At 40.6% G+C, this 25,309-nt stretch overlaps 1 protein-coding gene across 1 annotated transcript in view; it reads left to right on the plus strand.

Moving 5' to 3' along the window:
- Positions 1 to 25,309, plus strand: part of LOC124616585 (venom dipeptidyl peptidase 4-like) — a 256,248-nt gene that overhangs the window by 115,754 nt on the left and 115,185 nt on the right. The window contains exons 8-9 of the mRNA XM_047144906.1: positions 3,280 to 3,389; positions 24,668 to 24,803. Of these exons, the coding sequence (XP_047000862.1) occupies positions 3,280 to 3,389; positions 24,668 to 24,803 (246 nt within the window). The remainder of the gene's footprint in view (positions 1 to 3,279; positions 3,390 to 24,667; positions 24,804 to 25,309) is intronic.

Here is a 25,309-nt window from a genome sequence, read left to right on the forward strand (position 1 = left end):
CAAATAAGAGCAGATATCTGACTGTCGCTCAAAAGACTCTCAACGAAATACGATCCTGGACTGGGTGTCGCCAAGTGTAACCTCCCCACCGCAATTTTTTTAAAAGATAATACAGCAATACTTAATAGAAATGGGAGCCAAGTGTAACCTCCCCACAAAAATTTTAAAAGAAAATGACGATACTAATTAGAAATGCTGATGGACATGGCTCTATGCGTAACCTGCCCACAATCAAATGTACTGACAATGGCAACAAATGTGAAATTCGCAATCTGACTCAATTATAAATCCTTCAAAAAATTAAAGTCCATTCAGTGACAAGAAAATTCAATTAAACCGAAATATCGGTCTTTGGCCCTGTGTAAAACAATCAGAATTAAAGTCTTACCTCAGAATAAATGGATGTCACATATCTGCTCTTGTTGTTGCGCACCGCTTGGAGGAACTGCATTGCAAATAATAATATTCTCTTTTTTTGTGATTTTAGTGGAATTTTTCTTCAAAAGAAGTGGAATGAAATGGGAAGTGCAACGAAGTCTTGAGTTCAATAAAAAATTAAATTTTTGAGAAAATGCTTTTGAAATAAAAAAATTATTATTGGGAGACTTGTTGGAGAATAATTACAATAAATAAAATTTTTCATTATCTAATGATTATGTTAATTAACAGTATACCTTATTCCTCATCTTGACCATTGTTGCCGACCGCCTACATCACACAACCGCACGGGGCTGCTACTACTGACCGACCGCTCTGCATGACGACTACAGACTGAGTACTGCTCTCAACTAGACAGAGCTACAGACTCGCAACGACTGACTGACTGCTACTCTGCATAGCGACAACTAACTCGCAAAGACCACTACTGACTGAGAACCGCTCGCAACACTCGCGCGGTCAAGCGCATACTCTCTGGTCACAGATGCTACAATGCCTCGCCATCGCTGCTGCGATACATACGTGTTTCAACCTTCTAGAGAGAATTTCTGTCAATGGGTGCAACAGCAGTGTACCCTGAATCCCCTGTTTGTAAACAGTATTCTGTTCACGTATGAGGCTGGATTTACCCGTAACGGTATTTTTATCTACCGTAACTGTCACATTTCGGTCGATGTCAATCGTAATGCAACACACACATCACGCCATTAGCTGCGATCTTCTTTTAACATCCGGGCTGGACTGCTCGGAGACGGCATAATTCGATCACACTTCCTACCACAGAGACTAACCGGACAGCAGTACATGTGGTTTCTGCAGACTGCACTTCCTGATGCAATTCCACTGAACCAACGCCTGAACATGTGGTACATGCATGATGACGTTACAGCACATTTTCATTTACGAGTGCGCCGCCTTCTAGTTCGGACGTATGGTCAACACTCGATAGGTAGAAGAGGGCCTATGCCATGGCCGCCAAGGTCTCCGGAATTAAATCCCATAGATTTCTGTGTGTGGAGTCAAAAACCTGGTCTACGTTACCGAGGTCAAGTCTCTTGAGGAGATTACGGTTGCGAATTGAAGCAGACTTCCAGCATTTATAGAATTCCCCAGGACTGCCTGAGAGGATTCGCAACTTATTTCAGAGACGAGTTCAATGTTACATTCAGACACATTTCGAACACCTACTTTAACATTTATGGATGCCAGTTTTTCATGACACTGACTGACTGCAACAGAAAATGTGTTGTATCGCGACAACGGTTGATTTGTGGACCAATGTTTATTGAAGCGTTTTAGCTACTTTTGGCTTGTACTCTCCATGTGTGAATTATTGACCATTACTTCCGAAACACCCTGTATAGGAGAAGGAAGTCTTCACACTTCACAATTCTTCCTATGTCTATTTTTTTCCCCTTTTGCTGTTGATGCCATTTGATGCTCAAAGACATATGCAAAGAAGTCTTCTGTCCTACAGGAGGACGCACGTAGGTGGTGGTTGACACTGTCTTCGCAATGCCGCCCCTAAATTGTCTTGAACTTGACGAGCAACAATCGTTCTCAAAGAACCACGTAAAGTAGAACTCGACCGATCTATCATTCTCGCCCAAAGACTGGTTTAATGCATCTCTGCACGCTTCAGTACTGCAAGGTGCATCCATTTGAACCTGGCTACTACATTAAAGCCTTGGTTGCCTCTTCTACAGTTCTTATCCTCGACGCTTTCCTGTGTTAGCCTACTGACGATTCCTCCATCCATCAGGATGTGTCCTTTCAACTGACTCCTTCCTTTAGTCAGGCACTGCCATAAATATCTTTTCTTCCAGTTCGGTTCAGTACCTCTTAATTAGTTTTTACCCATCTAATCTTCAGCATTCCTCTGTAGCGCCACATTTCAGAAGCCTCTATTCTCTTCTTATCGCAACTGTTTCACTTCTGTACAACGCTATACTCCAAATACTTTCAGACTTTCTAACTTTTAAATTTATATTCGTTGTTGTCTGCTTCAGCCACCATCAGTTATTTTGTTGCCCAAATAGCAACACTCATCCACTACTTCTAGTGTTTCATTTTCTAACATAATTCCTTCAGCATTGCCTGATGTAATTCGAGTATATTCTATTACCCCTCTTATTACTTTTGTTGATTTGAATCTTATAACCTCTTTTCAAAACACTAGCCATTTAACTGCTCTTCCAAGTCCTTTGCCATCTCTGGACTCATTTCTTTGAGTGACCAGGAGGCAGTTATAGCAGTCGTAAGGAAATTGATACTTATGAGTTTGTAGAAAAACCAAAAGTGTGATTAACGTACGAGCTCCAAAGCACACATATGTCGTTGAGTGACCAAATTAATGTTACTGGCAATTGGGTTATGTTTTTCTTAAACTGACTTTGCATATAGGTGCTAACAACCTCCTTTACATGAGACAACATGGACAGTTGCTGGGCGTAAGTTATACGGCGTAAACGTTATTTAGAGAAATGGGATTTCTGCGGCTGCAGCCCCAAAATCTTGTGGATCAAGTCACTGTCAGTTTATCGCCCTTTCAAAACACTGGATTATAAGTTTGGGTGCACAGAGGTGAGTTGATTGTCTGGAGGTTAGTAGCAAGTTTTGGGTATTCGGTCTAAGCACCTGCGAGGCAGTTAATAACTTCTGCGTTCGTAATAATTTTGATAGCAGTAACCGACACAGTATTGAACGCGAATAATGCACATTTAAATTTCATGCGGTTACCTGTAATTCCAGTGCTTCACTGTCGCAGCACCCATATGTCAGTAGGCATACACAATTTTCGATTTTTACTAAGAATTCTCCATATATGTCTTGATGTTTCAGGTCGGCACGACAAAGCCTAGAGAATATCTTAAGCTCGTCACCTTGCCGTCTGAGAATTCGACCTCCGTGACCATCCAAGAACTAGTGGCGCCAGTTGACGTTGTCGGCGAGTAAGTAACTCTTGTTGTGTTTGGTACTTATTTAATCGTCACATTTATGTGGATCCTTGCTCGGGGAGTACTTATAACTGTCTATCTCTAGGGTGAAAAGGAACTAACCACGAAAAGATTGACTCTTACACCCATCAGCTAGCTCGTATTCAGTGTACATTGTAGGTACATCGATAGAACTGGTACACAATTTAATGCTCGGGAGGCGGCTGAGTGGAATAATTAATTGACGACACCATTTTGGTTCGGCTTCAGTGGTAACAATGTACCCCGCCTTAAACCATTAACAGCGGAGAATTAATTTCCTCCCCCCCCCCCCCCCAAAACCAGTAGTGTGCTTCAAAATGGTTTTCTCGACTCCTACATTGCTGCTGCAGATGTTTTGGATAGTAGGGCGTTTTTACTTGTTGCATGTGTGATTTTACTGTCGTCAGAGCGAAAGAATATCTTGAAAAACAGCTACAACGTGTAACAACCTCGAAAGGTACGAAAGAAAACAGCGAAAGGTATTGCGAAACTGTTCTTGTATTTCAAAAGATATAATAAAAGTGCATCGATAAAATATAGCATGTTTGATTAGATACAAATTAAAAAGAACGGAAGTAGTTTAAGGGCTGATTGTGTCATGATGGTCACGTAAAACTGAATTTATTTTATTATGTTACATAGATTGTTAATGTGCATTCACACAGAAAAACTCGATGCTCGAGGCATTGGTTTACTATGTTTCTGTTTATTGTTTGGCTTTATTTGTACAGACACTCAAATCCATACATGGTATTATAAAAATGGATTTGTGTATGTGTGCCAAACTTGGCGCACATATCCCATACTGTCATGCAAATATCGCTGTGGGTGGGGGGAGGTTAGATTCTATCGTAGTTTGGCAGACAGGACATCGTAAACAATGAGAAGCGTAAAAATATTCTCACTATGCATTAAGTTTAAATTTATTAATTTATCACTTCTGTGCTACTAACTCCATTCACAATTAGTTTCGCAAACAGTATCCACATATGCCTCTGAATGTACATACGCCAATACGGGGTGGAAAATAGTTTCTGGAGATATATGGGACACTACAGCCCGGATGAAAAAAGGTTGTAATAAAAATTCTTCGTCTCGAAAAGGGATTTCCAATGTTATTAAACTCGACCCCCAATGCCAAGGGTTGCCAACTGTTGTCACGGATATGTGGGAAACCACAAATGTATGCGCGGGACTTGAGAAAAAAATGGGACCTGCCTCGAAATGTACAGAAACGAGAGAAAAAGAACTGTAATCATTTTTGACCAGAAGTATTTAAAATCTGAAACAAAATTAACAAAATAAACTCTTCTCTATTACAAAGTAATCATCACAAAAAATTTTAACACAAATCGCTAAATAAGGCATTTTGCTCAGTCAATAAGATTTTTTTAAAGGAGTTCTTGTCTTGGGACTTGGCACATTTGAGCAATTTTTTATTCTTCAAAACGTAATTGAAAAACCTTTGTAATTCTACAGGAAGTAAATTTTTACTTGCAGTTCCGCCTTAAGGCGTTCAACACTCAGTCTATTTCTTGAATCAGTTCAAGCGTTTCCAAAAAGCAAAAATTCCCTCTCAGCAATGGCGTTAGAACATGGAACTGACACAATAAACTGGAAAATCTTTAATCAGTTCGGTATGCTAGAATTCTGAAATAGTTCATGCTAAGTTTCATAGGGAGATTTTTTTCATTTGATACTGGTGCTTCTTTAGGCCCCTCTGTAGTTTTATTTACAATTTCCTTAATACTGCAGAACTCATTATAAAGTTCGTCAATATCTGAGTTTGATGAGTGATAATTTATCGCAATACACAGTCACATCCTCGTATATAAATGTATTTTCCAAAGCAAATATTCGCATTACTGCCAAATTATTATTTTCCGATAAATCAAAGTAATCATCAAGGTATTTCAATGCATTTTTGTATCATGTAATCAAAACAATTTTGACAGATATTTGTTTATCAATTGTGAATCTGGTTAGGGCATTTGAGCAAATAAATCCAAAGAATTCGTCGTTAATTATTTCCTCTGTTTGTAGGCGTTAGAGTGTTGTAGGTTTCACAAGATAAAGCATTATCTTTGTCCAAAAACATGACGGCATTCTGAAATAATTATAAAGCGTTATCTAGAAACCCGAGAAAACATTGTTTTCTTTGCGTGGTTGTCATAAAAATATTTTCCTAATAGAACTGGACAGTTATCTCCAAGAGATGATTAGATGTGAGAATGTTTTTGTGCGATATGAGTTGCTGCAGTTGATACAACGTTTGATGCTGCTTGCATCATAATGTTTTTAGTGTGTGCATGGAGCAGCAAGTGGAGGTTGTCGTGATGCAACAGCAAGATGATGCTAAACGGCGGAACTTTTAAAAAGAGATGAAGGCTGAGCGCTCGATGTACCTCTAAGACAAATAAAAGATGCACCACAAAGGAATTACTTGAATAGGATGGAAATCGTTAGAAGTGATGTACGTATACAGACAAACAAACGATTACAATTTCATAGGAATTGGATGATTTATTCAGGAGAAAGAGCTTCACAAGTTGAGCAAGTCAATAACGCGTTGGTTCATTTCTCGCCATTATGCAAGCATTTATAGGGCTTGGCAGGGACTGACAGACTTGTTGGACGTTCTCCCGAGGAATATCGTGCCTAATTGTGTCCAATCTGCACGTCTTATGGTGGATGAGAAAGATAATCAAAATGCAGGTCTGTGATTGTTCCAACTGTTGTACGGGCACTGTGGGGCACTGCATTGTCATGTTGCAAAAGGACACCTGCTGACAGCAACCCACGTCGCTTTGATTTGATTGCAGGCCGCAGATTACCTTTTAAGAGATGTGTGTATGATGCACTGGTGACAGTGGTCCCTCTAGGCGTGTAATGCTCCAAAATGACGCCTTTTTCGTCCCAAAAGAGAGTCAGCATAACCTTCCCTGCTGCTGATTCTGTTCGAAACTTCTTTGGTTTTGGTGATGAGGATTTTCGCCATTCCTTGTTCGCTCTCTTCGTTTCCGGTTGGTGGAAGTGAACCCAGGTTTCGTCCCCAGTAACGATTCTTGCAAGGAAGCCATCACCTTCTCGTTCAGAGTGCCGAAGAAGTTCTTCACAAGCATCAACACGTCGTTCTCTCATTTCAGGAATCAGCTGCCGTGGCACCCATCTTGCAGACACTTTGAGAAACTGCAGCACATCATGCACAATGTGGCGTGCTCACCCATGAGTGATCTGTAAACATGCTGCAATGTCATTCAGTGTCACTCGGCGGTTTTCCTTCACTATGGCTTCAACTGCTGCAATGTTCTCTGGAGTCACAACTCGTTGTCCCTGATCTGGACCAAGAGCATCTTCCGCTGAAGTCACACCATTTGCGAACTTCCTGCTCCATTCGTAGACTTGCTGCTGTGACAAACATGCATCACCGTACTGAACCTTCATTCGTCGATGAATTTCAATAGGTTTCACACCTTCACTACGCAAAAGCGGAATAACAGAACGCTGTTCTTCCCTGGTGCAAGTCGCAATTGGGGCGGCCATCTTTATACTGATACTTGTAAGGTGCCTCTTAAATGAGGAAGACATTTTTACCAGTTTTAATAAATTATTGTCTCTTATTGATGTATTCACGATAGTTTGGAAGTGGTGTAGTCCGTAGCCGGCCATGAGTCGGAGAGCATTTCCCACGCTGACTGGCTAGGTGACGAAGCGACCATATGTCGCGCGTAGTGGGGTGGGGCTCGGCGCTGGACCGTAGCAACAAGCGTCAGCCTGGGAAATATACATGACGGGAAGTACCGCCATCTTGTCGCCAAAGTCACCGATTTTGTTTATTTATATTTAATAATTAAAGTAATTTATGACAACATGAATATTAGGAGGAGCCTCTGGATGTTTAAAACTATTTATCATAATTTTGCCTCAAAATTCACACCCGTTCATTAACAAATGCATAAGTACGAACTTGATCGGAAGTCCACGAACTGTGACGAAACTAGTAACAGACTGCGCGCCAAAGTCGGCAGTCGTCGTTAAGAGCTCTTTCTGTCTTGTTCGATGTGTAGCCATACTATCGGTTACGAGTAGTTTGTGACATGGGTGTTTCATTATTGATCTAATAGGAATAAAAGTGATATTACGGCATTCTGAATGCTAATTTAGAGTAAATAGTTACGCCATAATTGATCGTCAGCAATTTCAGATAATTAGCTTCTACCTACAGAGACATCCAGTGCGTCAATGAAGAATCTGCACGGGACGACATTTACGAGAGCTGCACTGCGCACAGGTAGGAGGAAATCCGACGACACGACCCACCAAGGCGGATTAAGGAAGGTCCGAGTTACACTCTCAAATTCCGGGTGGAAAGCTGACCAGTTATACTGTACGTCACATATACAACCCTCTACGGACTCGCGGCTCAGCTGAGTAATAACAGTATCAGTTTAGAAGCGAGGGGATCTTGCATACTGCGACGGTATGTGTGCACCTGCACTATGCTGCCACCTACAGGCCATTCTGTACGCTGTTTGTAGCACGCTTACCAACTTACCGGACAACGCCGAGATATTTCGATTTGTTATTACAAATTTGAGGTTTTCATTTGACTCACCCTCGTAGCTAACCACTGCCAGAGGCATCTCCAAACACGTCTTCGGCCTAGAATGTCATTGACTGGAGTATAAATGTCTTGAGTGACGAGTCCACACTTCGAACTGATCCCCGATGGTCAGCGCAGAAGTGTCTGGAGACGCCCTAGACAGCAGTGGGAGACCAATGCGGCTGTCGTCCGCCATGCGGCCTGACAGACAAGAGTGATGGGCGGGGGTGCTACTTCATTTCATAGCAGGACCCCTGTGGTGGCCATTCGTGGTACCTTTAGGTACCATTACAGCACAGCGGTACTTCGACGATATTCTACACCCTGTTTTGTTGCCCTTCATGCAAGTCCGCATACGGCGAGATTTCTACTCCTTGCCTTCGTGCTTGCTAAATCTTACCTTGGCCAGCAAGGTCGGATCTCTCCCCAACTGAGAACGTTTGGAATGTTACGGGTCTCGAAGCAGCTCACGTTTTTGACAATCTAACGCGCCAATTGGATAGAATTGGGCATGGTATCCCTCTGGACCGCAGCCCGTCGCCTTGCGGTACCGTTCTCGCTTCCCGCGCATGGGGTCCTGGGTTCGAATCCCGGCGGGGTCAGGGATTTTCTCTGCCTCGAGATGTCTGGGTGTTGTGTTGTCTACATCATCATCATTCATCCCCATTACGGTCGGAGGAAGGCAATGGCAAACCACCTCCGCTAGGACCTTGCCTAGTCAGCGGTGTGGGTCTCCCTACGCTCCTTGGAGTATGAGACCTCATCATCATTATCGTCATCATCATCATCATCATCCCTCTGGAGGACATCCAGCAACACCGTTAATCAACGCCAAACCGAGTACCTGCTTGCATAAGGACCAGAGGTGGACCAATCCATTATTGACTTGCTCAATTTGTAAATCATCGAATTTTTCTGAAATTCTAGTCAATTGTTGGCATATACATGTACATCACAGCTACCGATTTCCGTCCTATTTGGATATTTCCTGTTTCATCTTTCGTTTTTTTCTTGTCTTAGACTGTATTTGACAGCTGTGGGGTCGTGGTTTCCACAGCGGACTGAACTCAGAGATCTACGCCAGGGCCACAGCGTTAGCCAGGAAGTGGCTGCGAGGTTTGAGTCACTTAACTCAGCGGATGACAGATTTCACACTCGTCGATTGTCGGAAGCGGTAGAATGAGACATACCACGAGTGCAGGAGTGTATCACGTGCAATGGTGATTTGACACGGCGTCTGAAATATCCCGCCGCGCTCACCCTTTTGAGAGGTCCTGGTGGGGCAATCTTTATGGAGGACATAAGGGAAATTTTTGGAAATTTGTGGCAAGGTCTTATGGGACCAAACTGCTGAGGTCATCGGTCCCTAAGCTTACACACTACTTAATCTAACTTAAACTAACTTACGCCAAGGACGACACACACACACCCATTCCCGACCGTGGACTCTAACCTCTGACGGGGGGGCCGCGCGGACCAGTGAAAAGACGCCTTGGACCCCGTACATAGGACTGCGATGCTCACTGAACAGTCAATAACATCTGAACTGATACAGCTAGAAAATAACAAAGCACATCAAATAAAAGTAAAAATAAGGCAGGTATGAACGTTTAAATGCGGGCTCGACCGGACCAGTAGTTCTTATGCTATTATCAAAAATTCTAAAATTAATTTAGCGTTAAAATTGATAAATGTTTAACGCCTTGGACGATTTTTAAAAACACTACTTCCTCATGGATGGTGTTTCCGGAACTTTATCAGAACGTACTAATTGCATTTTTGTATGTATTACATACATTGAACTGTAAGCCAGATTGTGAATTCCAAGGCATAGAAATGTTGTTTTCACATGAAATAAACAGAAAATTAATTAAAGTATCAGCGGTATGGTAAACTAGACTAAGGTATCTACCCATAAGTGTATCTATTTCAATATGTTTGCAATTTTTCTACAGAAAAGTATCATGGAATAACTATCATAATTAGCAGAATGTCAACAAAAAGCTGAAGACAGCATTAGAAAACTGAGGAAATTTCGGTATATAAAGATGTGTAATATATGTAAGTTAAATAAAAGTTAAATGTTTAAGAAATGCATGAGAAATAAATGTATGGCAACTTGTGCAATGAGAGACCAAATGCATAAATAGCCAGTGGGCATCTCACATAGCAGCAGTTGATTTGGAGTCCTGGAAGAGAGCGGACATGCATATTGCATATCTCAACAAATGAACTGCAACCTTCAAAGTGTATGGAATTTTTATAAGCAATATTTTGGGGATTTGTATATTCACGCACCTCAGCACTGAAAAATCAGAAATTTTACGGGGAATATTTCCTGAACTTATAAATATCCTTATGAGTTAGTGTGAGCTTTCTGGACTTTTGATAATTTTTTATCAATTAGCCAGTGTCAGACTTTTCTTAGTTTGCGAGAACTAGTTAATAGTGCAGTGGGCTGCTCTGAACAGTAGGTTCACAAAACATTGAGGTATGTTGGGTTAGTTGAACAATAAAAACAATTAATAAACATTATTTATTTTAAATCAAAATCCGTGTAAGTTGAGAACGATATTTAATTTTATCGTCAGTTATCAATCCTAACTGCATTTGTGTGAATTACTCTATTGTCAGTATAACGATTTATTGGATATTGCAACGGTCTGTTAGTTTTCCCCTGTTGCACACTTTTGTGACTCGGTAAATGATTATTTGTTATACTGTAATTCTTTCAAAAGATCTTCAATGTCGTCTACTTTTTGGGCATAATTTTGTGCTCGCTGCATTAATGGTTATTCCCATCCTCTACTTCATAGCTACCCGCTAGCCTTTCTAATATCTTCGACATTACTTATTACTCTTTTCTTGTACTACGAATGGAATTATCTCTGCACCTTCTGTATTTAAGGATTATCGTTCCCACATCTCTCTGGAACCCAAACTGATCTTTCCTGAGCTTGTCCTCTAGCACTTTTTCCCTTTTTTTCTAAATAATTCGTGTCGATATTTTGGAACTGATGCTTCGATAGTATTTTGGACTGTCAGCACCTGACTTTGTTTTTGAATTGGGGTAATTACATTCTCTCTGAACTGTGAGAGTATTTCACCTGTCTCAAATATCTTACACACGAGGTAGAATAATTTCGTAATTCGAGGGAATGCCGTTCGCTACAAAGCCCTTGTTTCGGTGCTCTGTCAAATTCTTCTCACAGTATCACATCTCCAATGTCTTCTCTTCGTATAATATTATTGTCGAGTTTGTTTCACTTATACAGGCTTTCTATATATGCTTTTCATGTTCCAGGTTTCCCTTCTTTGCTTAGTACTGCCTTGCCATTTGAGCTCTTGATTTCAGACGTCTGCTTTTCTCCACATGTCTCTCTTAATTTCCCTAAAGGCGGCACTTATCTTTCCACTTGTTATGCGTATTTCTAGCCTTGCAATTAACCTCTAGACATTCACGCTTAGCCATTTTATACTTTCTGCCAGTCTATTTTTTGACCCCCTTATTCCCTTTCACCTGCTTCATTTGTTGCATTTTCATATTTTCTCCATTCATCAATTAAAATCAATAACTCCTGTGTTATCCGAGTGTTTCTACTCAGATGCCTGTGTGATCCTCTGTCGCTTTTCATGTTCTGTAACTCAAAGCTACCCATTCATCTTCTATTGCAGTACTTTCCCCATCTTCAGTCCAACATTATCTAATGCTCTCTCTGAAACTCTCAACAGCTTCCGGTTCCTCCAATTTATCCAGGTCCTAACTCCTTGATTTCCTACCTTTATGCACTTTCTTCAATTTTAATCTGCAGTTCAGATCCAATATGTAATGATTAAAATCCACATCTGGCCCTGGAAGTATCTTAAAATTTTAAAATCTGGTTTCGAAATCTCTGTCTTATCATTACATAATCACTCTGAAAGCTTCAACTGTCTTCAGATTTTTTTTAGTATACAATCTTCTATCATGATTCTTGAATAATGCATTTGCGGAGATTAAATTACGGTCAGTGCAACATGCTATTGGGCGGTGTCCTCTTTCATTCCTTTCTCCCAGTCCATGTTCTCCTACTATTTTCCCTTATATTCGTTTTGCAGCTGAATTTCAGGCACTCATCGCAATTAATTTTTTCTCTCTGTGGACTACTCGTACCTAAATATCTCATCATGCATTCTTTCTGTCTTTCGTTTGCAGAGCTAGTTGGCATTATAAGCTTGTACTACTGTTATGTGTCTGGGTTGGTTTCTACTTGGCCTTGATAATGCGTTGACTATGCTGTTCATAGTAGCTTAACTATATTCTAATTTTCTTCTTCGTTGGTAGACCAACTCCTGCATTTCCCACTGTTTGTATTTATAACCGTGTACTGACCTGACAAGAAGTCATATTGTCATACATCAAGGTACTCTTTGGCGCACACTTCAAACTATTGCAGCTTGTCGGCGCTGCAGTCGGTGAAAAATCCACGATGATGGTAGCGGGAAATTAGGAAATGCAAGATGGCCACAGTGCAAGAAAGTTGTGATGAAGAATTTGAAAATGTAAATGGCGCCTGTGGGAAAATAAGAAATGCAGCGTGTTTGTGGTGAGAAATTGAAAAAGCCAATGATGGCGAAAGCAGCCAAGTTGTGCTTTGTACCTCCTCTCTGCCCCCCTTCCCAAACACCCCTAATAAATCTCAGCGCCATTTTTACGCTGTCCAGGTGCCTGCTACATGTTACACTGAGTTCGAAGATATGTAGTATTTCTGAAAAGGTTACGCAAGCTTCACTTGAATTGGTATTATATTCAAAGTTATTAACACCTAATGGCGTTAAGGGGCGTAGGACGTTAAACGGGCCGACTTGGAGCAGGAAAGGCACCACAGAACATTTTAATTTCCACTGTCTATACTTTTACAAATAGATTTATAAAACTTAGTCAGCATGACCAGGAAGGATTCAGGATTCACACTCATAACAGTAGAAGCTCAAAAACACAACGAAATTAATTTTTTCTACATATCAAATTTGGTCATTTTTTTTCACTTACTAATATCTGCATGTGTTGCTATAGGTACCCTTTACTTCATAAGTAAGAGAGATTCTTCGATGAATTTTGCATAGTATACAAACCATACTTACAGGTGTATGAAATTCTAGAATTTATTTGATTTATGAAAAAATGATGAGCTGTTACATTTTATACTTCATGTTTAGAAAAAACTCAAATTTTATAGTCAATTTTCTCAATTTTTACCAAAGTTTCTAATATATTTGGTAAATTCTGGAGTTCTGCAATAAGGAGTGTATCTTTAATATGCAGTGCAAAATTCATCAAAGAATCTCTCTTCCTTATGAAGAAAAGTGTACCTAGAGCAACAAATGCAGCCAATAGTAAGTGGAAAAAATGATCAAATTTGACATGTCAAAAAATTATTTTGTTATTTTTTTGAACTTCTACTGCTATGAGTCTGAATCCTGAATCCTTCCTGATCATGCTGACAAAGTCTTATGAATTTATTTGTGAAAGTGTAGATAGTGGAAATTGAAATGCCCTGTGGTGTCTCTCCTGCTCCAAGTTGGCCCATTTGACGTCCTATCCCCGTTAAGTTCAAACATAATTTCACTTTGAAATTGCGTACATTGGCGCCATCACAAAGACACACACACACACACACACACACACACACACACACACACACACACACTACAAAATTTTCCGCTTTTATAAATACTGTATTGTGCCGTCTTTAAATTTCATCTCATACAAGCGCAAACAACACAAAAAAAAAAAAAATGAATGCAGTGTTTCCACATCTGTCTCATCATCGTTATAAGCAGTACATTTTATCTGTCTGTAGAGCTTACTTTAACGAAGCGATAACATTGTAATATATTACAGAAGGAATGATAGAAACACCAAAGAAAAGTACGAGAGATATAAATTGTACTATATTTTTTCTTTACATTTTCACACAATAAATCACAGAAAACGTGGATTTGCGATCACAGACAGTATAAACATACAAGTTTAATCATCACCTTCAACACTTTTTCCAGCAACATTTATTGTAAACAGGACGTTGTCACAATCTGAGTAAGAATTTGAGAGAACTCCATTAAACAGACTAGTTTTGATTACTGTGGTTGCCATAATAAAATCAAAATGAGATCAAAATCTTTAACGCACTCCATGTTAAGCAAGTGTGCTATTTCCTGCCTCACGTCTGAAACAGCATTTACATATCAACCAAATCGAATGCAAATCACGTACATTGTGCCACTGTTGAGAAACTCTGGTTCCCCAGCACTGATGGTACAGAATCTAGACGGCAGATATATTTTGCACTCTTTCAGATAAAGCAGCACTGTCGCTCCAAATCTGATGTTGACTGCTTTCGAAGATAGCAAGAAAACTGATCGCCCCGTCAATTTCTTCGGACTATTCCAATCGTGAATGTCAAGTGCTTCTTCATTCTCTTTCTCTCATGGTTACAGACAATCCACAAACGAAATTACCTGACACATTGTCATTGTTGTCATGTTACAGCAAATCAACAACAAACTGCACTTCCATGTTACAGCAGAAGTTGCAACATTGTAAAATTAATATGGGGTGTGTCCACCCTTTGCCTTTATAATAGATTGACGTCTGTTGAGAAGATTTTCAATGATGTATGTGAATATCTATGGAGGAATGGCAGCCCATACTTCTTCAAGAGCCGAATCAGATAAGGTAGTGATGTTCACTGCTGAGGCATGTAGCGAAGTAGTTGTTCTACCTCATCCAAAAGTCCATTTCAGGAATGTTATTATACATAGACCGTTGTCTCATAGATGATGCTTTACGGTAAGATGCACTGTCAAGCTGACACAAACGGTGATGGTCATGCGAGACACAGCTGGCCCTCTTTTTTTATGATATACAACAGACTCTAGATATCGGCTCCCAGGTTGATGCCGTGTTTATAGACTTTCGAAAGGCGTTCGACTCAGTTCCGCACTGTCGCTTGCTCCAAAAAGTGCGCACTTACGGTCTATCCGATGATATATGCGGTTGGATAGAAAGTTTTCTAACAGAGAGGGAGCAGGATGTCATCCTGAACGGGGTTACTTCAGCAGAAGCAAGCGTAACTTCAGGTGTGCTCCAGGGCAGCATAATAGGTCCGCTGATTTTTACGATTTACATAAACAATCTGGTTGATGGTATTGACAGCGGCATTAGAATGTTTGCCGATGATGCAGTAGTCTACAGGAAAGTAGTATTACACGAAAGTTGTGAACAAATCAACGATGATTTGCAGAAAATAAATGCGTGGTGTAATGAGTTGCAGTTATCTCTCAATATTAGTAAGTGTAACCTACTGCGTATAACAAGGCGAAAATCCCCATTAATGTACGAGTACAAAATAAATGCCCAGTCTTTGGAAGGGGTAACATCCGTCAAGTATCTGGGTGTGACCATTCGAAATGATCTCAAATGGGATGATCAGGTTGCACAAGTAACGGGCAAGGCGAACTCTAGATTGCGGTTTATTGGTAGAATCCTGAAGCGATGCAGTCCTTCAACAAAGGAAATTGTTTACATTTCGTTAGTTAGTCCAGTCTTAGAGTGCTGTTCGTCTGTATGGGACCCTTACCAGTTGGGTCTGATTCATGAGATTGAGAAGGTCCGAAGAAGAGCGGCAAGATTCGTGACTGGTACATTTAGCCATCGCGGGAGCGTTACAAATCTCATAGAAAGTTTGAAGAGGGACACACTTGCAGATAGGCGACGCGCTAAACAGAAGGGACTGCTCACTAAATTTCGAAATCCGATCTTCGCCGAGGATGTAGAGCGTATATTATTACCACCATTACCACCGTTGGCTAGCGGAGTATACGGGGTGGTCCATTGATCGTGACCGGGCCAAATATCTCACGAAATAAGCGTCAAACGAAAAAAACTACACAGAACGAAACTTGTCTAGCTTGAAGGGGGAAACCAGATGGCGCTATGGTTGGTTCGCTAGATGGCGCTGCCATAGGTGAAACGGATACCAACTGCGTTTTTTAAAAATAGGAACCCCCATTTTTATTACATATTCGTGTAGTACGTAAAGAAGTATCAGTGTTTTACTTGGACCACTTTTTTTGCTTTGTAATAGTCACAAACACGTGGCTCACAATTTTATACGAACAGTTGGTAACAGGTAGGTTTTTTAAATTAAAATATGAAACGTAGGTACGTTTGGACATTTTATTTCGGTTGTTCTAATGTTATACAAGTACCTTTGTGATCTTATCATTTCTGAGAGTGCATGCTGTTACAGCGTGATTACCTGTAAATACCACATTAATGCAATAAATGCTGAAAATAATGTCCGTCAACCTCAGTGCATTTGGCAATACGTGTAACGACATTCCTCTCAACAGCGAGTAGTTCGCCTTCCGTCATGTTCGCACATGCATTGACAGTGCGCTGACGCATGTTGTCAGGCACTGTCGGTGGATCGCGATAGCTAATATCCTTCAACTTGACCCACAGAAAGAAATCCGGGGACGTCAGAATCGGTGAACGTGCGGGCCATTCCACCTGTCATGAAATATGCTGTTCAATACCGCTTCAACCCCACGCGAGCTATGTGCCGGACATCCAACTGGTTGGAAGTACATCGCCATTCTGTCATGAAGTGAAAAATCATGTAGTGACATCGGTAAAACTTCGGTAAAACATTGCCATCGATAAAATGGGGGCCTATTATCCTTCCTCCCATAATGCCGCCAAGGTTGCTGACGTTCCACTTGTCGCAGCCATCGTGGATTTTACGTTGCCCAATAGTGCATATTATGCCGGTTTACGTTACCGCTGTTGGTGAATGACGCTTCGTCGCTAATTAGAACGCGTGCAAAAAATCTGACATCGTCCCGTAATTTCTCTTGTTCCCAGTGGCAGAACTGTACACGACGTTAAAATTCGTCGCCATGCAATTCCTGGTGCATAGAAATATGGTACGGGTGCAATCGATGTCGATGTAGCATTCTCAACACCGACGTTTTTGAGATTGGCGATTCTCGCGCAATTTGTCTGCTACTGATGTGCGGATTAGCCGCGACAGCAGCTAAAACACCTAGTTGGGCATCATCATTTGTTGCAGGTCGTGGTTGACGTTTCACATGTGGCTGAACATTTTGTGTTTCCTTAAATAACGCAACTATCCGGCGAACGGTCCGGACACTTGGATGACGTCGTCCAGGATACCGAGCAGCATACATAGCACACGCCCGTTGGGCATTTTGATCACAATAGCCATACGTCAACACGATATCGACCTTTTCGCAATTGGTAAACGGTCCATTTTAACACGGGTAATGTATCAGGAAGCAAATACTGTCCGCACTGGCGGAATGTTACGTGATATCATGTACTTATACGTTTGTGACTATTACAGCGCCATCTGTCACAAAGCGAAAAAAGTGGGCCAACTAAAACATTCATATTTCTTTACGTACAAAACGAATATGTAATAAAAAATGGGGGTTCCTATTTAAAAAAACGCAGTTGATATCCGTTTGACCTATGGCAGCGCCATCTAGCGGGCCAACCTTAGCGCCATTTTTTTCCCCCTTCAAGCTAGACGAGCTTATTTGTTTGTAGTTTTTTCGTTTGATGCTTATTTCGTGAGATATTTGGTCCGGTCACTATCAATGGACCACACTGTATGTAGATGTAGATGTAGAAACTGCTTCTTTAGTGCACGTAGTACACATTGCTGATAAATGTCTTCATGCCTTTCCACATTTAACGTTTCCATAAAAGCAATGAGCGAAACGCACCCTAATCATGAAAAACACTCTCATACCGTAACATGATCAACACCTTCTCTTCCTCCTCCTCCACCTCCTCCTCCTCCTCCTCCTCCTCCTCCTCCATACTTCACTGATGGCAGGTAATGTACACCACACCAAATCGTTCATATCCAGCCATCCACTATCCAGTGGAATCGATCTTTACACAACCTCTGCCATCACTTATAGCAGTGAATACAGAAGCGGATGACATATGAGGTGGTGGTCGACCATTGCAAACGATCATTTTAACTCACTACTCATCGTAATTGTACTAGTTGGGCTGCTGGTACCACTTTGGAACTCGTAAGTGATTCCTTCCAACAGCTTCATGTAACGTTTTACTACCAGCCTCCACAGTGCTCAACGTTTCGTGTCTGTCAGCACATGACATGTACCTCGTCCTGGTTTAACTGTGGTTGAACCTTCGCGTTGCCACTTCACATCGCGAAGACTCGACTTGGGTAGCTCTAGAAGGGTTGAAATGTCCTTGATACTCAGGCGACATCCAGTGACTAGTCAACATTCGAATCACTGAACTCTCCTGACTGCGCCATTCTGCTGTTACCAAATACTCACCCTCCAGCTTTCTTTTTATACAGCACGGTCGGCCACGAAATTTAACTGACTCAGTGCGCCAGAAAGTCTTTTAAAATGCACCCCATTCACACAAACGTCAAAGTTTCTCTGGTAAATAGTTTTACGTTGACACTGGCACACTCTTGCGGCACGCACTAGTGTTGTTCTTGTTTTTTTGTGTTTCTGCGATATATTGCGATTTAAGGTAATAAATTTTTTGTATCAAATAAACATCGATGTTTTTGGAACTGTTTCTATGCACCCTCTGCATTAGCTTTCTGTAACATAAAGTGTAATGCATACAGCAGAATAGCTCCGCATCTGACTCGAGTGAAGGTAGGGGTGGATGAGAGGTGGCTGTCAGTGTCTTAATGAGCAGCAGCTGAGCGAGATAAGATCGTATTATCAGATCTTGCGACATTTACTCGTTTTCTGATTAGAATTATACAACTAAGTTGTTTGCCCTGTGAAATTGTAATTTTTGCCAGCCATTGTATCTGTGCACCGCAGGTGGGAATATATGACACCTAATCATGAGCACTATTGAATCTGAATGTTTGTTTCCTATTGCTTAAAATGGAGAAGTGAAATAAGACAGCAATGGTATAACATTTGAGTGTGAGATTGCGTTACAGTTTCTTTGACTATAGGTAGCTTGAGGGTACACATGCCTTCGACATCTTGTTCCTTGGAAGTGTGGAATAGAAACATGATGCATATATTGCAATACAGGATTTATCCCAGTTTTGTATGATGGAACACTCATGGAAACTGGTGGAAAGGTGTTAAGTAAGCGTTTCAGTCGGGATATGAAATTCTGGGGAACTCCCTCCCTCATCACTTGCTGATTCAGTAGGAAAGTTCAGAACTATTTGGAAGTATTCAGAGTCATTCATTGGGTTAGAGAAGCGGAGCTTTCACTCGAGTCAAGATACTGATATCATACCATCACAACTGTCAACATCATTCAACAATTTTCTTGCAGTGACATGTCTGCAGCCAAAAAACATTAAGTCCTGCACATAAATATTTCATTTAACAATCTTATATCGTTCACGTTTTGATTACTAACTGTAACTCAATCATGCTTTTTTCACATTTGCTCTTGCAGTTTGTGGAATCAGCTGGAGAGAGCATACATGCACATCTCAGCACAGACTCCATGATGTCGCACGCACGAGTCTCCATTCCCACCTCTCCCCTGCACTCCTTGCAGGTGGTGTTAGGATACTATTGTAGATCCAGTAGCTGACATTCACTGTCAGATTATGTCATATACGCTATCACTATGTGTTTGAAGTATGGGGCAATTTGTACAATTTTATTTTATGCTAATTCATAACATGGTTGCATATGGGCCAACTGAATACAGTTTCATGTAACATGATGAAGTATGGTGCATGTTGTTACAATTTAATAGAACAATAGCGATGTACAGGGTAATTTGTTACAATTTCGCTGTAACATAGAGATATATGGAGCAATTCCTTACAATTTTTCTATAACACTTCGATGTATGGAAGGATATGGTACAATTTTGCCGTACCACATGAGATAACTTGTTACAATTTTGCTCTAAGATGATGTATTTGTAATAATTTTGCTGTAAATTAGTTATGTATGGTGGAAATTCCTTAAAATTTTGCTGACCATAGTGATGTGTAGTTGCACATTCTTGCAATTTTGTTCTAATAGGGTGATTATGGCAATTCATTGCAATGTTGCTATAACAGTGATGATGCTTAGGGTAATTCGTTACTATTCTGCTGTAAAACGAAGATGAACAAGGAAATTTGTTTCAGTGTCGTGTACAAATGTTGACATGTTGGAGAATTTGTTACAATTTTATTGTGGCAATATGTTAAAATTTTGCTGTAATATGTTAATGTACGCAGCAATTTGTTTTGGTTCTGCTCTAATATATCGATTTATGCAGCAATTTGCCGTAATTTTGCTAGACCATGATGATGTATGGGACAATTTGTTTCAATTCCCTACATAAGAGCGATGTATGGGACACTTTGTTACAGTTTTACTATAACATGGCAATGTATGAGGCAGTTTGTTAAGGTTTCATGTAACTGTGTTGATGTATGATACAATTTGTTATAAATTTGGTGTAAAATGGCGATGCATAGGGCGAAATGTCATGCAGTTTTCATGGTGTGGCAACATGAGTTAACATTATCAGTAGAAGACAGACATTTTATATTTGCAAGATGAAGATTTTTATCTAAGTGTGGGAGCCACTATAGTGTTTGACTGACTTTGATATTGGTTTTATCCATACTAAGACGAGTTTTGGGAAATATTACAGACAGTTTAGCTGTGGGAATAACATTGTTTACTTTGGTACTATGATCAAAGTATTCTTGTTGACAACTGCAATTTGATGTGGAAGCTGATCAGTAGCAGTACCATGTCTATTATGTAATATTATATAAGAAATTTTTTCAGTTCCTGAAATCATCAGGGGTCCTCGCCTATTGCTTATGGTTGGAGGACCTGGAAATTTCAATTGAGTAATTTATTTTAATGGTTGCTGATTGCTAGAGTTTGATCTGATAAAATAATACATATTCAAACAATGTGTAAAATTTACTCAGGACACACAAACTTTAATGTCATAAAACAACCTGAGAATGAATTTACATAATTAAGATAGAAAACTGATAAGAAAATGAAAGGTTGTCAGCGTCACCACCAGCATGATGCTGGACAGTTATGGTTGAGATGATGCCCAGACACATAAAAAACATGAATTACACTTTAAACTGTGATTGCAAAACTTTGAAATTTCACGAAAATAGATTTGAATTCGAACAGAGCATACAACAGATCAACGAATAAAGGAAGAATCAGAAAGAAACATCACTAGGATCCAATGAGTTAACTTGACAGCAAAACGAACATGAGTCTTACGAGAAAAGTCTATTTTGAAGCAAGTGTTAGATTTCAGAGAAACTTGCATACAAGTGCATGAAATGCGTAGATCAAGTTAGGAAGTCTAAGAAACAAAAAGCAGGAAAGAACTATTCTTCCATCAACATATCGCGATTCCCAAACTTGGGAGAGCGCATTGGAAATGCGGTCTTATTATGACTGCCATTGAGGTGGTTGCTGACAAGTTGGGGTGCGCCGAACTACGTCCGCTGTCAACTATTGCTGGGCTGAGTTGATGTTTCAAACCGCGGATCCCACCATTCTCCTGACTACTCGCTGCGGTTGTGCGTAAGTGCAGAGTGAAACGTTGAAGACTTAGCAGAGGTCCGAAGTCAAGAAAACCACGTACAAGCACAGAGTCCAGAGTGACATCACCAAGTAGAAGTTCAAATCGGAATACCCATATGAATCCCAATATGACTATGAATGCCTCTCTCAATTTTTGGTAGCCTTCCTTCAGACCTCGGAAAGGCACCCCAACAGTATTTTCAAGCCAATCCCAGGAAGGGCCTAAGTGCTCTTCCAGTCAGTGATGTGGAAGTTCGTTCCCATACACCCATTATAAAGTTAAAGATGTATCCCCCAATCAGATACGTGTATAAAGAAATGGGACACGAGTGTCGTGCTGTTTCCACATACAGACTTGTGTGTCGGAAGTTCTGGAAACTTTATTGGGCTTCACACTGTGTTCAAGAAAAAATTTGGAAATTTGCAGTTGTAAGAGGGGCTGTTTATTTTACTTCAGGGAACATGTCTGGAGATCATACACAATAGAATAATGGCACGTCGGCAGCTGAGAACTCCATCCAAAGGTTACTACCAAGCAGAGTTCTTACCCCATCCACGGGCAGTTTCCTGTTCTGCTATAGAGGACACCAGTCTTCCATTCCGCCGCTCATTTTCTGCGGAGGCTGAGCCAGGTGGATAATCCCTGAAGGGCTGGCTGACTGTCTGTGCAGTCTGCTAGCATAGGAGCTGACTTATGAGTGCTGGTAGCTCGTCCAAAGCGTGCGAAATCTCCTCTTGTTTTCACTCAAACGAAAAGGAGTTCCCCTGGTCAGATGCATTTAATGGGAAATGTTTTTGTTTTTCAGATACCAGACTTTCTTCTCTGGTTGGAACCTAGTCCGTCGTTGTCTTTAGCTATGTTGTGTGTTTACTTTTCGTATTTGGAGCATTACGAAGTTATCATTGCCTGTTACGATAGTGCAGTTCCTGTGTTATTCCGAACTACGATTCAGTGTTCCTCTGTACAATCACGCATCACCAAAAGAACATTGCATCTTAATTCGGAATAAGACAGGCAATGCATTATCGTATTTATCCGCCGACACTGGGCAAGCAACTTTCAATTACAAGGTTCCCCTGTACGGGAGTATACACAGTGGATGTACGAGTATAGGTTGTAGACACGTGGTTGATGGCATACAGAAGTTCGAGTCTGGCCATGAGTTGTGCTTGGATAGCCTAATGGTAAGTGGGGACCACTCGAGAAAAGCGGGAAATTCGGGTTCGAGTCCTGGTCATTGACGTCATTCCACTGCACAGCTGGTGGTTGTTCACATTCGCAACTGCGAATACATTTCATGCATTGCATATTAATTAAACATCTCATCAAAACACGCCATTTTATGACGGTATGTTAAGTCAAAGTGTGTTTAAGTGTTGCAAAATGTAACGTCAGTGGATAAATATGCTATGACAGGTACGTCCCAGATCAAATGTAATAAAAAGGCCTGGTTTTTGTACATATTATATACGATGTGTGTCTTCCTATAGTTTGCACTTATTTTGCTGAGGAATTAAACACCGTGGACAATTTTCCATTGATGAACTTTTTTCTAGGCTGACACATCTTGTGAATGTATCTTGATTTTCTTAAACCTATAATGAAATGCAACTTCGGAACTGGGTTTCCGAGGTGTTTACCTTCCCTAAAGCTAAAGCGATCGTCCTCCAAAGGGTGGGCAATTTTATTTTCACGACAATAGAAGTCGAAAAGTTTTTATTACAAACTGAACATATTTTCATATCAGCCATCCAACGTTGCTCTATCCTAGAGTCAAGGACTACATTTTTGAGACGCTGTAGCACGTTAGAAGGCAACCGAAAGCATCACTGATTTGCTTGCAGCTGTTGAAACAGCTATCAATGAAGATAGGCAGTGCGTTGAAACACAAAAAGCAAACGTGGTTTATGCTGTGAACATTATAAAATAGTAGAAGAAAAGAATTTTTTTAATCTGATTCATTTATGCTATTTCAACACTTGAGCTATCTCAAAAATCGGCTTTAGATATTAAGCAACATCTGTTAGAGGTGTGGAAACACATCATTGGCACCATCAATGCAAAACTACGAAGATGTTCGCTTAAATATTTGAGTTGTGCAGCAACACTGTCAGCATCCGAAAGACTGTTTTCGAAAGCAAGGTATGCTCGCTCTCAACAACGCAAAAGACTGAAGAGGAAACTTCTCTAAAAATGATAATATTACAGTCTGTAGATAAACATTTGTCGGACATGTAATGTTAATTATTGGTGTATTTATTAGTATGTGTGTCATTAGATGTATCTGCAGGTTGATTTTTACGTCGTTCTATAAATTCGTCATTATTCATCGATGTTATCTGGTCGATTATTATCGACTACCGATTTGAAGCAAAATGACGCAGGGTGGACGTACGAAGGAGGATTTAAGAAGGAGACTATCACACGCAAAGACGGCATTCCGCGTAAAAATGGGCGTAATAGTACCGAACGTAGGACTTAACTTGTGGAAGAAATTTTTGAGAGTGTGCATTTGAAGCACAGCGTTATACGGAAGTGAATTGTGGACACTGGGAAACCGGAACAGTAGAGAATCGGCGCGTCTGAGGTGTGATGTAGAGAGATGTTAAAAATTATGTGTAAGGCTTAAGACTTATTACAAATCTATAATAACATGCCCCAAATAATGCAACTGTGTGTGATCCTGACAACTCTTACTTACTAAGACAGTAGTTTGTTAGTAAGAAACCTCATGTCTCACAACAACAAAAACAGTAGAAAATGCCGTAAACTGCTATTGGCAGTCACAAGTGTGCAATCTTTAATGTGATTCTAGAACTGGTCACTAGATTTAAACAACAACCAGGAAACAACGTATGTTCCTTGATATACTATTCTCCAGGTACAAGACTTTTCTGTACTTGATTTTCGGAGTAAAGTTGGCTTGAAGTTACTTTGTCCTTTTCGTATCTAGAGCGTTGCCTTTGAAGTGATTTTGTTACACCTTGGCTGCACGACGTGGTAAATCTGATTACTGTTTTGTTACAGGGACTATTATGTTCAAGAGTCTGCTTGGATGGATGAAAACACTTTAATGGCTTGGTTTTCCAATCGCCTTGAAAACATAACGCAGTTCGTCACCTACAACACCCGCAGCAAGTCGGCACAGATTACTGGGAAAAAGGTAATGTGTTGTGTTCTCACATGTTGATTTAAAATGTCAGTCCACAAATACCAGAGTAAGCTTTATCGCTGTCTTCTTCAAAGCAGACTAACTCAAGAATGATATCTCGTCCCACCACCCTATTAGCCTCACCTCATTGCTTAGCTGGGTCATTGAATCCATCCGGTCCCAACGCATCCTTCTGGTTAACCAATGTGGCTTTCGGTCCACCCCTCTGAGGACCAATTCCTGTAGTTCACTCATTCCTATCCCACCAGCTTAAAAATCCGCAGTTTTTGTGTTGTTTCACCTCCATCAATCATATGACTGTGTGTCGTATTCTAGCCTCCTTTCCAAGCGCCAGATTTGTTCATTTCCAGTTTATGTACACTTCACTGAATACTTCTTACTGCATCATTTATCACTATTGACGAAACCTGTTTCTATATTCCTGATCCTACTGCAGGCCAGCTTTAGGACATTGTCCTCTCTGCTCTCCTTTATATCCTCTATCCTGCCATTGTCAC

Source organism: Schistocerca americana, chromosome 5 (genome assembly GCF_021461395.2).
Source record: "Schistocerca americana isolate TAMUIC-IGC-003095 chromosome 5, iqSchAmer2.1, whole genome shotgun sequence".
In the NCBI taxonomy this organism is placed as follows: domain Eukaryota; kingdom Metazoa; phylum Arthropoda; class Insecta; order Orthoptera; family Acrididae; genus Schistocerca; species Schistocerca americana.